The sequence below is a fragment of the Hippoglossus hippoglossus genome, chromosome 10, assembly GCF_009819705.1.
Source record: "Hippoglossus hippoglossus isolate fHipHip1 chromosome 10, fHipHip1.pri, whole genome shotgun sequence".
NCBI lineage: Eukaryota > Metazoa > Chordata > Actinopteri > Pleuronectiformes > Pleuronectidae > Hippoglossus > Hippoglossus hippoglossus.
Window position 1 is genome coordinate 5,745,051 of NC_047160.1, and position 14,512 is coordinate 5,759,562.

The 14,512-nt window shown below is 40.2% G+C and overlaps 1 protein-coding gene across 3 annotated transcripts; it reads right to left on the bottom strand.

Annotated features, from left to right (window-relative positions):
• Positions 1 to 1,731: 1,731 nt before the first annotated feature.
• LOC117768956 (caspase-3-like) lies at positions 1,732 to 10,560 on the bottom strand. 3 transcript variants are annotated; one of them, XM_034597482.1, is made up of 8 exons: positions 10,474 to 10,560; positions 8,343 to 8,411; positions 7,330 to 7,490; positions 7,047 to 7,057; positions 6,660 to 6,786; positions 5,853 to 6,028; positions 4,589 to 4,709; positions 3,263 to 3,500 (listed from the first exon to the last, which is right to left on the bottom strand). In XM_034597482.1, the coding sequence occupies exons 2-8, from the start codon at positions 8,405 to 8,407 to the stop codon at positions 3,271 to 3,273; spliced, it is 891 nt and encodes a 296-aa protein (XP_034453373.1). In that variant the 5' UTR covers positions 8,408 to 8,411; positions 10,474 to 10,560; the 3' UTR covers positions 3,263 to 3,270. The 3 variants fall into 3 exon arrangements, with proteins under 3 accessions (XP_034453375.1, XP_034453373.1, XP_034453374.1); XM_034597483.1 differs by having other exon boundaries at positions 8,343 to 8,413; positions 10,458 to 10,499; XM_034597484.1 differs by lacking the exon at positions 7,047 to 7,057 and having other exon boundaries at positions 1,732 to 3,500; positions 6,660 to 6,788.
• Positions 10,561 to 14,512: the final 3,952 nt, after the last annotated feature.

Here is a 14,512-nt window from a genome sequence, read left to right on the forward strand (position 1 = left end):
CCACACACACACTTAAACTGGGACTGGGGAGAGGTCTGATAAACTATCAGTGAAAGTTAATAGTTCAACAGAACTCTCTTTCTCACACACACACGCAAACACACCCACACACGCGTGCACACGATCACACATATCCGATTGTCTCAACAGACAGGCTGTTCTATGGCATCAAGGCCCACAGTATTTCTCTGGCCTCCTCTAGTGTTTTTTTATTTAAATGCAGCCACTTATTGATAAACCCACTCTGGTAAAGTGTTAATCATTCATATACACGGCTAAAACATTAAGGGAACACTTAATCATCAGTATAACACCAAGTCAGTTAAACTTCAGGGATATCAATCTGTCCATTTAGGAAGACCAAGTGATTGTGAGTCATTTCAGATGCTTTGGTGTAAATGTGACAACAGGTGCAATGGAGGCAAAAGCAAGACAAGCCCCAAACAGGGAATGGTTTTACATGTGGTGGCCACAGACAGCTGCTCTCTCTCCTTATCCTTCCTAGTCTTGTGTTCTGCTAGTGTCCTTGTCACTACTGGTAGCAAGAGGCGCTACCTGCAGCCCGATCAGGTTGCACAGGTAGTCAAGCTCCTCCAGGATGGCACATCCATACTTGCAGTCACAATAAGCTTTACTGTCACTCCAGGCTAAGTCTCAAGAGCATGGAGGAGACACCAGGAGACCAGCCGTTACACGAGGAGAGCTGGACAGGGCCGTGGAAGGGCATCAACCCAGCAGCAGGACAGGCATCTGCTCCTTTGTGCGAGGAGGAACAGGAGGAGCACTGCCAGAGTCCTACAAAATGACCTCCAGCAGCCTTTGACTGACCCTCACGTTCCCCTGACCTAAATCTGATTAAGAACGTCTGGGACGTTATGTATCTGTGCATCTGACGCCACCAAGTACCACCACAGGCTGTCCAGGCGCTCACTGATGCCCTGACCCAGGTCTGAGAGGAGATCCCCCAGACGATGTTCGGATTGCATACAAGCACACAGAGGCCGTACACACTACTGAACAACCTTATGAGTTGTTGTGATGAAAATTCACACAAGATGAATCAGCCTGTGATTTAAAATTTTCTCTTTGATTTTGGTGGGATTTTGAATCAAGCCCTCAAGGGGTTAATGGTTTTGGTTTCCATTGACCCTTCTTACATTGTTTTGTTGAAAGTACTTTAAAAATGTGTCATTACCTTTAGTGTGTTTATGCCCACACAGAAAGTCTCTCCTGTGTGTTGATATCTAAGAACCACGTGGGACTGTGAAAGTGAACCTGCATTGAGATTTATCATTTATCCACTTTGTGTTTGTTTGTGTTGCTCTGTTGGCCTCTATTAATGTATTGATCAAAACACTAGATATTTGTCATGTGGGGTTTGGATGGGCAGCAGTTTCCTGGGAATGGGCTCCCAGGAAGGATGCCATCCTTGTGATCAGCTTGTGGTCTGTTGTGTTTACGATAAGAGGTGATGTTGATGTTGAACTTAAGTTTCCTGCTGGGCTCTTCTCTTTGGTGACTGTCACGTGTAAGCAACAATCATGGTCCAATCATGTTTTACTTCTTTGTGCCTTGGAAATATGAAAAGGGGAGTTTTATTGTCTTTATACAACATATTGTGATCCTCACCCAATGTGTTTTGTGCAAATATTGTGTACGTGGACAATTTCTGCAACTTCACAGAGACTAATAAGCAACAAGAATAGGTAAATTGCCTGGGACATGACCGATAAGTTTTACCACATTTTTATTTCTTGTGCTAATTCAAAAAAACAGGACTAGCAAATACAGGGAATTCATTTTCTAATTGCATTTATCTTCGAATGATAACCCACAGAAATCTCTATGAATTCCAGGCCGCTGATTTTCAATTTTCGCTGGTTCACTAGTTTACAGCCACTGTGATTACACTGCCACCTACTGGTATCATAGTTCACGACATCTCATTAAAAATAAACACATTGAGCAGTGGCAGCTTCTCCGATCTGTATTTAAATGATCTCTCTGAACACTTAGATCCGGGATGTTTCAACAGATGTTCTTACAGTTGATAGCACAGTTGAGAAATCACTTAAAGAGCTGTGACAAAACGCAGACCCTGGTTTCTTAACTATTTCAGTCAGACTCTATAAAAATGAATACAACTACAATGAATGTAATTTATTTTACTGTTAGGAATTCCATGGACAGACAATTTACACACTGCAGCAAACTGCCTCCTGGATCTCCTCAGCAGCTTAAGTTTTTTGTTTTGTTTTACATCTCCTGATTTGTATGGTATTTTATCTGTGTCTGTTTATTTTATGTAATTTTTTACAGCACACTAAATATATTTTGTAGATAAACTGTTATGTTTGTATCCACATATTGTATTATCCATATACTCAGTGTAGTGTGCACTTCTAAAATAACTAAATCCAGCTACAATCCTGTCTCCAGTCTCTTTTTTCCAAGTGACCTGATTGGAAACAATGCAGTCAACATCAGATATTACCAAATAATCCTGAGGTTTTCTGGGATTGTGTCAAACTGTCAGGTCAAGGGAGAGTGGAGGTAAACTTGAGAACAAATATGCTGCACAAATTAAATGATGCTTTAAGTGATATGTCAGCACAGAACAGAGTCAGACACAAGAGTAATACAGTAATATCACTCTTACTGGTTGCTCAGCTCAGATTTAGAATAGTTACAATCATCACTCTTCTACTTGAACATTACTAAAGTTTTGAAGAAACACTGATCAAAATAAAAGATTCATTTTCATATGTCTGCCGGCTTTCAAACTCACTACAAAGGACAGTCACATTGATTTACAGTATTGTGTTACATGTGAAACCCTTTATTTTTACCAACATAAAAAACAAACTGCACATATGTATGTACTGAAGTTAAACGCTAATGTGTTGGTATCAGTGAAAGTGGCTTTTTTAAGATGCATCTGTAGAAATTATTGCAACATGCTTCACTAAAAAAACTGGTTCAGCTTTTCTGAAGGAGCCAACACAAAGAAATACAAAAGGACAAAAATGTCTAAGAAATAATGATCAAGATTTAACAATAATCAAACTAACATGTTCCCTTTTATCCTCATGCTGTTGGTGCATTTGGGTTCTGCTTGCTGTGACATTAAAACAGGCCCACACAGTGCACCACAAATCGTTTGTGCAAATATCTTTGACAGTAAAATAGAGAAATGAGAAGAGAAATGTGTAATTCCAGCAAAGTCCCATTTGACTCTATTTCCTACAGGATAAACAAGAGTATTTCATTCTATTGAGGAAAGTATAAGTCTTTGGTCAACATCGATACAATGCAGGGGATCTGCTTCTTGCTGTTAGATCCAGGTAGGTTGGAGGAAGACTCAAAGTGTAGTGCCACCTTGCGGTTGACTCGTGTCATGATCTGCATCAGCTCCAGCTCTCCCTTGTAATGCACCAACATCTCACACAACGACTGCATGAACCAGGAGCCGTTGGATGCGTTTCTCCATGAGTAGTAACCTGCAGGACAGAAGAAAGTTTATGTCTTTAATATGCTCCACAAAGTGAGAATGAGGTTAGTACAGATATTCTTCTGTTTCATCTACTGGATACAGTGTAAAGGCCTTTACACACTGAGGGTGTGACGAATAAATGATGCCAAAATGTGAAGTAAGATATTTCACAAGGAGATATTCACAACTGCAGCAATGCAAATTTGTGACAGTTGAAACACAGTTAATTATTCAGAGAGCACTAGTGTTTCCCAAAAAAGTTATTCAATCTATGGCAGTAGTATGGGTGCCGTGGACGAACGTTGCTCTCATGCACAATAAATTACAAAAGCCAGGCAGGTACACAGACTAAAGAGTGAAGACAAGTTCTCGTGTAAGAGAGAGAACAACATTACATTCTACTTTCGGGTACGCAACTGCACAACTGCAGCTAAAACTTTGAGGTCTGAGTGTCTGTGTGGACAGTAACAACTTTATGGACGATAGTAAGAGTGCACAAGCAAGCATACAACAAATATCACTGCAAAAGTACTGCTACAAACAGCTATACAATGCAGTAATGGCGCAAAGCACCAAGTTAGAGATCTGTTATGTCATTATGCAAAGTGTCTTCTTTTGGTTCATTATGAAACTGTGGCGGGACAAATTAGAATATGATAATAAATGGGGAACACTGAAGCATGATGACTTCAGCTCCACTTTAACAGAACAGAGAAAGAGAAGATGTTCCAGTCTCATTCAGTATCCTGGCCCAGGACATATTTTGGGATGTTGGTGGGACAGTTTAAAGTTCTGCTGGTGACCTATAAACACATCTGAGGAGGCAGAGGACCATACCTGCACGCTATTGACCCAGAGAGTTGTACAGCCAAAACTACTATAGTGTTCAGTGAGTGGTTGATACCTTTATTAGTAGTGCAAAAGCTCAAATATAAATAAAAAACAGATTTTTGCTGCATAATCTTTAACACATTTAACACACATTAACAACAGCTTGAAAAATATATTGATATGCAAAATAAGTGCAGAAAAAAACCCCAATGTGTAAAAACTAGAATGTAAAGGACAAACGTCTTTCCTGCTGGAGCCATTTACCTGGAGCAGTGGAATAAGCGTACAGGAAATCTGCCTCCACAGGAATCCTCTCTGATGTTTGCTCATCTACACTGTCCGTCTCGATCATGGCTCCGTCATCCAGGGCTGAACCACGACACGCCTAACAGGGGCACGAGACCCAGGTTTATATCATCAACTGTCACAGTGTTAACCCCAACAGTAAGGTGGTAACTGAAGCAAGTTACATTTGATTGTTGTAATAACGTTAAAGGGCCCATACTTTACACCTTCCTTGGATTTAATTTGAGGTATTGGTCCCCCTGAGATGATATATCAGTGGTTTAAAGTCGAAAAAAACTGCTGCAATGTGTATTTCCATGTCCTCTCCTCTGCCTCTCTGGTGCTGCAGACAGAACAGGCTGTTTTTGCCTGCCTCTTGAGCCCCTCCTCTGATTGGCTGATTGCACTTTGAGTGACACCCGACCAGGCCTATCAAAGGTCTCATTCTGGCACATTGACTCTGGTAAACACAGCTGAAAGTCGCATTATGTTTAAGCCATATATTCACAGTCGGTTACAGCAGGATGTTTCTGAACGGTAAGTTACACCGTCCTCACATTGGAGTAACGTCCCGAGTTACAGTACGGAGTTTCACAACGGAGTTTCAGTCCCGAGTAACGAGTAACGTCTAGGTTACTCCGTACTGAGCACACCGACACGGCACGTCAGAGGAAATAAAGCGTGACCGCTGGTCTCGAGCAGTAACGTTCTTAGGAGGAACGTGCATGGACACATTCTCTTCCTTGCATCCCTCCACGCTGCAGTGTTTCTTCAGTGTTGTTTGTTGTGGTTAGCCTCTGGTAGCTAACAAGCTGCTAGTGGGGTGGGGTGCAGGGGGTGGTGGGTTCGGAGGCTGGACTGGTACCGGCTGGGTGGCGCTGAGAGACGAGTGCGATCCCGAAGGACATCATCCGGGGGCGGTAGTTTGAAACGCGACGTTTCGAGAACATATTTCTTAGAATGGACTGAGTGAAAAAGTCCGCGGAGTGACTGTTATACTTTGAGGCTCCCTACTGACCCCCTTCAAGTATTTACGGATAGTAAAAGCCCAGAAAATGTATTTTACACAATAAGAGCCCTTTAAAGTGAGACCACGTTTGACTAATACACCAATTTCTTAGAAGCCAAAAAAGACAAAATAGTAAAACAAAAATAAAGTGTTATAATAAAAACACTTCCAGACACATTTTCATGGATGAGACACCAGCGTATTTGTATGTTCACATGGGTTTATGTTACTAACCTGTATGAAGAAGAGCTTCGGTTTGCCAAGGAGACTTCTGCAGCCATCCCCTTTAAAGTTTCTCGTCAAGTTCTCCAACCTCTCACAGCCGTCTGTGCCATAAATCACCCCCTCGTCTCCATGACTCAGCAACACACACACAAACGATGCACTACTACTGTGGTCCTCATCAGATACTAAAGACAAACACATGAAAAGATAGATCAGTCCAGATATTATTTCCTTTCTTAATGAAAATACTTGGTGGTACTATACTTGTTCTTGAGAAGAGCGCTGATAATTTGGTTTAAACTGATGCAAGTTTTAGAGGACTACTTAGAATAATCTACAGGTCAGAGGGGATGTATAAGCACTTTCTCAGGATGAAAAAGAGGTGTCATACACGTACAAGAACCCGACAAAGATGTCAACTTAGAAAGACGACAGCCTTTGGGGATAGGGGCTGACCAGGTGTGAGCGGGCCGTCTCAAAAGTCCCGAAAGGGTTCAGACCCAATTTTTCCAGACATATTCTTGAGTTCTGGTATGTAGGAGGTGGGGTTTATGATTTATAATGCAACCAGCAACCAGGGGATGATCAAGATTATTTAGTTTCCCTTTTGAGGAGCAGTCATGTCATCTATCTTCATATATAGTCTATGATAACATACAGACTACACCTGATATACTGCCAGCTAGTGGTGGTTAAGAGCTTCAGCGGTAATGTCATATCTACAGGATGAACAGCAAGTATAGTTTTTGTCACCCTGATGATTGAAAATATCAAAGACCTTTCTATGTAATTGTTTTAATTTTTAAAGTGAATTACCGCTCGTCAGAAGATGTTTCATCTGCCTCACAGTCTGGTCATTGGCCACTCTGAGTTTATAACCCAGCTCAGAGAAGGTCTTCATAGCAAAGGCAGCATCGACATCCGTCCCGTCACGATAACTCATCTCTAGACACAAACACACGTGGGGATTCAATAGACATTCAATGGCAGTTTCTACGATAAAGTTCAAAGGCATGTATGTAAAGTGAAAACAGGAGGATCAGGTGGTGGCTCTGTTAAAGCTGTAATGATCATTCATGAGCCTGTAGAACTGCCTCACACCAAATGATCACTCCTACTACTATCGTATGCAGTGTGATTAAACACTGGAACAATACGAAACATGCACATACTATGTGTACTGTGTTTAAGATCCTTTTGAACCATGTGACTTACTAAATGTAACACAAGAGTTAGTTGCAGACATTCCCAAAATGTCCAGTAATACTCTGTAATGTTTCCACCTCAGTGGTATCAGTGTGGGTAAGCACTCAACAAACAGAGTGGAGGGAGCAGGAAGATCAAAAACCGTGTAGTACAGAATCTGTATCTGTTGTCTACATTGTGAAATTCACAGAACATTTGTTCATGTTTTTGTTTCATGAACTGAAACAGACAGGTGCGTGCATCAGTGCATATGAATTGTTGAGTGGGTGTTTTTACTTACTGTCGAAGTTCTTATTGTTGATGATCACACAGGTTCCAATGCTGGGATAGTCCATCTTGTAGCGGTAGGGGTCTGAGCCTGCAGCTGTACTGCCTTTACTGCTGGGGGTAGAGTCCACTTCCTCAGACGTCTTATTGCTGCCTGTGGCCGCTCCATCCGACCTGAAAGTTTACACACACACATTTAGTTTCACCATCCCAGTGTGGACAATTGATTGACTTAATGGCTTATCTTGCCCCTTGACCTAACACTAACCTTCATGACTGACACAAAAAAACAGCTTTTCCCCCATTTGGAGCACGACTTTCATCCCTAAATTGAACAATGAACTGATCTTTAGTCTGAAATTTGCCTATGACTGAAACACACACTCATTGAAATTATTTCAAACTTGTTAAGCACCATCACAACTATACACGTATTAACCTGTTTCGACAACTCGTTGATGACTCAGCTTGAATTGTTTGTTGAACCACAGTCAAGTGAGTGCTGAAGGTTTATAGCCTACACTGTCGTTAACACACAGGCAAAGTAAAACTGTTAGCAGGTGTCATGTGGACAACTAAAGGACGATATAAAACATTTTTGTTAATTCAATAAAAAAAATAAAATCAACATAAACAAGGACTATAAAATGAACCCAAAGGTCATGGTGGCCATGAATCCCTCAGAATTAATCTTGGTGCAAGCTCTGCCCACCTTCAACCTGAGCAGAGGTGGAACTGGCTAAAGTTAGGCTACAACTAATAAAGCAAGGACTTACGAGTGAGCAGTGTACGAGTCATGTTTCCTCTACATCATCTCTATTGGACATTGAGGTCGAGGAAATCACTGTGCTTTAGTTTGGGTGAATCTAATTTCACTCTTTTTCTTATTTTTTATCAATTTGCCCACACACCTGTCTGAGTTACATGCCCTGCAGGGACTGATGGATTCTATAGGCCTCTCTGAGTGCAGGCTACCTATCACCATCGGACAGGTTTAGGTCGTCAGTACTGGTGTACAGTAATTACCTCTTTGAAAACCACTTTAAGGCATCCACAGTGTCACCACCGCTCTCCTTTTCACCATCAGCCATGTTCCTACACACCAAGAGAAAAGAGAGCGAAATCTGAAAATGTGTTACAAATGTAAGATAAAAATAAGAGAATTAAGTACATTGAAAAATACAAAAATGGGTGAAACCTGCTCACACTCTACTGCACTGAACCCCTGAAAAATCCAAACTGCCTTTATTACCATAAGTAGTATTAGAGAAAAGAATAAACATTTTCTGACTTAGCTTAATTTATATTATTCCACTACTGCTGGCTTTTGAGGCTGGTTACATTCCTGCAGTCTGTCATGTCTTCTGGAATGAAGCTTGTGATGGCCGCACCAGCAACCACACACACTGAAACTCTGTAACATGGTGGTAACCTCTCTTGATTCCTAATTTGCTGAGTTTGTTTATTTTTGCACACACACCCACTTCATTTATTAAATAACTGGACACATTTTGGTTTCATACAACATACTTTTATTTATTAAATCTTTTCTTCTCTGATAATTAATCAAGTTCTCTTTGAGTTACCAGCTCCTGGGGGTTGCTGCTAGAGTCATCTGGCCATTCATCGAAAGGAGACCCAGCTGCAGCAGACAACCTTAAATGGCTTTGAGCACTAATTGGACTGCACCATGTCTCGTGTAATCATGGGGAGGGACATTATTTCCTTATTTCGATTGTTAGTTGTTAATCTTTGATTATTGTTTGCTATTTATATTTAATTAATTTCCCTTAGTTAATATTATATGGTCTTATACTGGAGTGTTATGTTGTGGCTGTAGTTTGTTTTCAATGTTAGTATGTCTAAGTCTATCCCCCTTTGTTGTTTTGAGTGGCTTGACCAGCCACCATATATGTTCCCCTGTATCAGTTGAGGGGCAGTTTTTTAGGCTGTTAACTGGCCTCCATCTGTTACTGGAGGCTAGTTTTGATTAATTGACCTTTTTACTGGTTGTGAACTTTATCTTTTTGGCATTTTTGTTAATGGAAACCAGATTAAAAGGCCGGTTGTTCAAAGAAACTATCTGTGGCGCTCTGGTCTTCCTGCTTGGTCCCTGACAAAGCTCTTAACATCCCTCTACAGCTACAGCCTGAGCGAAATAGATATTGATGCAAATACAGAGATCTCATAATGCTATATCAGTCAATAGCAATTTCATGAATACATAAATACAGTACAAATGCAACAATGTCAATACAGATCTCTTCGATTTGGTGTTTTTAAAATAAACTTCACAGTTGAAAAATGTAATTATTCCAGCTCTCTTGTGAACAAACTACATTATGGAGACATTTCCTGTTAGCTTTGTAGCTTCATACATCATTGAATAAATTTGAAAATCACAAAAACATATTCTCACTCACTGCAAGTAAACTTTGGAACTTAATGTGACTTTCTCTATTTCCAGTAAAACTGTTGTCTGTGGTTTATCCAGAGTGACCAGAACACTTTTTCTGTTCTCAGTATTGTTATAAGTGTAAAAATAAAGAGAAATATAAGCATGAACAACAATAATAGCAGCAAACAACTATATACAGAAAAAAGAACAAGGCATATTTAGAAATAGTGCAAAATGGTGTAAGAATGTTGTTGTTCCCCCAGTGGCAGTCCCTGAGGGCGGAGTGTGTTTGTGGGTTGTGTGTTTTAAAGATTTTAGTTAATTTCTAAAAACATATTACATAGATTTTGATTTACATATTGAAGGAAGTATGAGTGTGTGCAATTTGCTGCAGTTTGATTGGATTAAAGGGGAGAGTTGGAGCTTGGTGAAGGTTTGTTTCTGTATCAAAAATTAAACAAACTTAGCCAACGTTATCCCTGAAAGGAAATTGACAGGACAGCTTTCAAAATAAAACAGCAGATACGTCGTGTTGTTTTCCTGCAGTGACATTTAAACGCGGAATGAAGCTAAAGCAACAAACTCTTATATTTTAAATGACACCAGAAAAACTTCATGATGTCAGGTGCTGGCTGCGGTGGCTCCAGTTACGAGCGAGGAAAACTAATAAGAACTACTGTTGTTCCAGTCCTGCTTTGTTCAACTCATATGTGTAAATAACAATACAAATATAAAGGATTAAATGAAAAACAAACGCACCTTTTCTCTTGACAGGACCGTGGAGGAAAGTCTCTGCAGCTGCCCTCCCTTTAGAGTCATAATGAGGAAATGTCACATTGTTCAAAGTACAAGTCGCGACCAATCAGTTGTGGCGTGTCAGGAGCGGTCACTCAAGATGAAAATACAGTGAAGAACAATCTGCCAGTAAATATGAACTTTACAGGAAACACACACACACACATCTCCATCTCTTCAGAGGACACTACAGTGATTTACTCTAACCTTAACCACAGTGACTCCTTGCATAACCCTAACCCAAACCTTTACCTAAGTTTAAAACATGTACCCATAAGGTCGACAAATCCCCATAATGTAACTGTGTGAATACATCTAGGGCCCCCACAACATGAGTAATACATGCAACACATAACTGTAACACCTGTAAAATACAATACCGGACGAAAAACACACTGATAGGTTTGTATGTTAGTCTAAATTTATTTTTATACTTAAGGCATTTCAACATCACATGAAAGTAGAACTTTAATGTTATGTCAAGAAAGGAAACCTATTGATGTACATCCTGTTTGTACAGATCATATGACACAAAGACAGGAAATATGCTTTTAATACTTTTAAACATGTAAATAAACAGTGAGCCACTTATGGTCTGAGTGGACAAAATGATGGCGGTTTAACAAAGTCAAAATGTCGAGCAACTTCTGGCCTTAAAAATCAAGTAGTTTTAGTACAGCTCATATTGTATATACAACATATATGCTTTGAGTGTGTGTATATCTGTGTGTATGACAATATTCTATAGTGTATTAATTACAAGTCTCACTCTTCTTCAGCCTCTGTTCCATTTGGTCATTGAGTGTTTTCAGCTGATGCTCTGCCGCCTGAACATGCTTCGTCTCCAGCAGCAGAGCTGGTAAGCTGGACGCCCCGTACTGCACCGGAGGAGGACGAGGAGGATAGGAAAGGAGAGAATATGTTAATATAGGAGTTTTACTGCGGTTATTTCTATGATTTCTAAAGTCAGCTTTCACGTCATTATTGTGCGTCTGTACCATCTCTTGCTCTTTGGGGTGTTGTTGTCGGTAGTCTAGATAATGCTGGTTGAGGTCTCTGATGTCATGGAGGAAGGCACGGCTTCGTCTCAGATCATCTAAACGGAGCTCAAGTTCAGCTTCCTCCTTTAGTAGCAGCGTCACCTGTCTCTCTGCTCTGTCGGACCAACCACAGTGTAAAGGTCAGTATGAGGACTTTAAAGTAAACAATCTTTACAGGAACTTTTACTTTCACTTTTTAGGGAAAGAAGGTTACTGATGAATATTTTTTACATTGAAAAGATATTTTTTTGACTTAGGTCTACACATCTACCTGACAACACTGTGGATACTTTTAATGACTCATTACTTTATGTTTAGCTTATACACATAAAAAAACACAAAATTCTCAAAATCACAAATGTCACAAGAGATAAAGTAAGAATATCACCACAATCTGTCGGCTATGTTGTCTGAAAACCATGAATGTCAAACTCAAACAGCAGGAGATGAAGTATTTAGCATTTTTATCTTTGCAGTTTGCCATAGTTACCTTGGCATTTTCTCTCTTTAGAACCCTGAGCTCCTTGTATGTCGAGACCTGGAAAAGCAGAAACCCCAGACAATACTTGTGTATTACAATTAAATTAAAATTACTTACTTACTTATGGCATTAATCCATATCTTTCATTTTCGGTTTTAGTTCATACAACACAGTACATATACACATGTATGTAAATTTATTATATATATATATTTATATAAATAAAACTTCAGCAACAAGTTTTATTTCTTTGCAACATTTTTGGCATGAAGACATAGTTATAAATGTTGTTGGAAATCCAGTGTGGACAAATCACAACTCGCACATCAGATCAAAAACATGGCACTGGCATTTATGCACTTTAGCCTCGAGGTAATCAATGAGATGACTCATAAACTCTGAGTTGCCACGCTATTTCTAGTCTTACAAGTATTTCACAATGTCTTATGTGAACTTAAAAAAAAAAAGCTTAAAAGCTAAGAAATTATAGTTCTGTATAAGATTCGCTAATCGGAGGTCTATGGGTTTACTATTACGCAAACTGTACTGTTTGAGTAGGTGGCAGTAAAATATACAAATTGAATGTCAAGCTGAAACATCTTGAAAACGACAGAGTTCAGTCGCTGCTTTACTTCGACTCCTCACAGCATAATTTGGAAAGTCTGACCTTTTCCAGGATTTGCTCTTTCACATTGGAGGAGAAGGAATCGATGGACTGTTTGACCGATTTAGACGCCACAGACTCCATGACAACATACAGATACACAAAGAATGTAACCTAAGTGCACCAAACCTTATAGATATATTTGAGAAGAGTAAGTGCTTGGAAGTGGAAATGTACCTGTACTCGTCACAGAAATCGAGGAAGGCATCCAGCACCACCTCAAAATCTGTTGTTGCCTGACGACCACGTCTCTTGCTCCCCTGTTTATCGGTGCTGGAACTATCAGCTACTGCAGATGTGCTGCCTTCAGGGGAGAAGTAGGTTTTGATGGTTAGTTTTTTGTTTTGTTGTCAAACTATCACACTGTCAGGTCCAGGGAGAGTGGAGGCAAACTTGAGAAGAAAAAATATGATGCTGTTGGGACCTGGTATTTGTGAACTACAGTTCAGCCTACATGTGTAGTCAGGGCCTGGCCGCATGTCCTTTGTTCTGGAAACAAACCAGAGCCTCCAGAACTCAGTCTCCCAGGGTGCGGCAACGTCACACAGAGGTGTGAAGAGACACAAGTTTCAACCACTATTGGCCACTCTGGGCCCCATGACCCATGAGGTCACCAGGCCAATATAAGCCCAGTTCTTCCTCCCTCTTTCTCTTTCCACGCAACCCTCCGAGAGGAGAAGTGCGGCTGTCCAGCTCACTTTCTCGACTCCTCTTTCAACTCAACTCAACTCTCCGAGAGGAGCCCACCTCTCTGTCTGCTCAACTTCAATGGAGGAGAGGTGCAGCTTTTCACTCACCGAGCGAGGGAAACCTCCTCCAAATCCAAGCTCTACCAACCTTCAAGCAGGCCTGACTGGAGCAGACTGCTAACACCTTCCAAAAGGCAGTGACGCGAGGTCCTGCCTAACAACTCAGCACAAGAGCCATCTCACAGCAGAACCACAACCAGCAAGACGACTTCACTGGACTTCGAACAGCACAGCAACATTTTTTTCCCCTTTCCATGGACGGGTAACACAACTGGGCTTCATAATTATACTAGGCTAAGCAAAGACTGTTTATTCGATTCCGTGTGATGTTTATAAGTTTGATTTGTGTTGCTGTGATATTTTGGTTACAAGTTATTTGAAAGTTAATGTTAGTTATGTAATGCTCTTCAGTCTTTCCTTGCATGCATCTAGTAACTTTCTCTAATTGGGCACCAACACACACACACACGCATATCTCAGCACCCATCTGTCTGACCCCCGCCACATGTCGTAAACATACTAGGGGGGATGTTTTATTGCCCTCATAGGGGCCAGCCGCCATTTTGAAAGCACACTCACTCACACAGACACACACACGCATACTCACATACACATATTTATATAGGAAGTACATCTTTAGTAATTTGTGTTGTTATACTTTATTATCTTCATAATAAATGTTTTTTTCATTAATGTTGCATAAGTGTGAATTTTGCTAACCTCTACACTGTCAAGAACTCTATATCCTTCAACTTAGCTAACTATCTGCATGGTAATTTTGGTTATAGTTATTAATTTAATTGTTAATCAGAGTTCCAAATTTGTAGTTAGTACTTTAATGAGACTTAATCAATAAATTGGCTGTCTTTTCCCTTCCTTTGAAGGGTTGTTCCCCCTTTTAATCAATTAGTTATTTAATATTAATATTTTTTATATTAATATGAAATGTTTTATTTTGATAACCAAATTTATCTACTTGAACATTACTCAAAATAAAAAAGATTCATTTTCATATGTCTGCCGGCTTTCAAACTCACTACAAAGGACACAGTCACATTGATTTACAGTA

What these genes read in the sequence shown, in the direction of transcription:
- LOC117768956 (XM_034597482.1), bottom strand. Translation starts at nt 8,407, where the DNA reads ATGGCTGATGGTGAAAAGGAGAGCGGTGGTGACACTGTGGATGCCTTA. An exon ending in GAAACATCTTCTGACGAGCG is followed by an intron (nt 6,029 to 6,659) that starts GTAATTCACTTT and finishes GTTTGTCTTTAG; the next exon opens with TATCTGATGAGGACCACAGT. An exon ending in CGAAGCTCTTCTTCATACAG is followed by an intron (nt 4,710 to 5,852) that starts GTTAGTAACATA and finishes TGCCCCTGTTAG; the next exon opens with GCGTGTCGTGGTTCAGCCCT.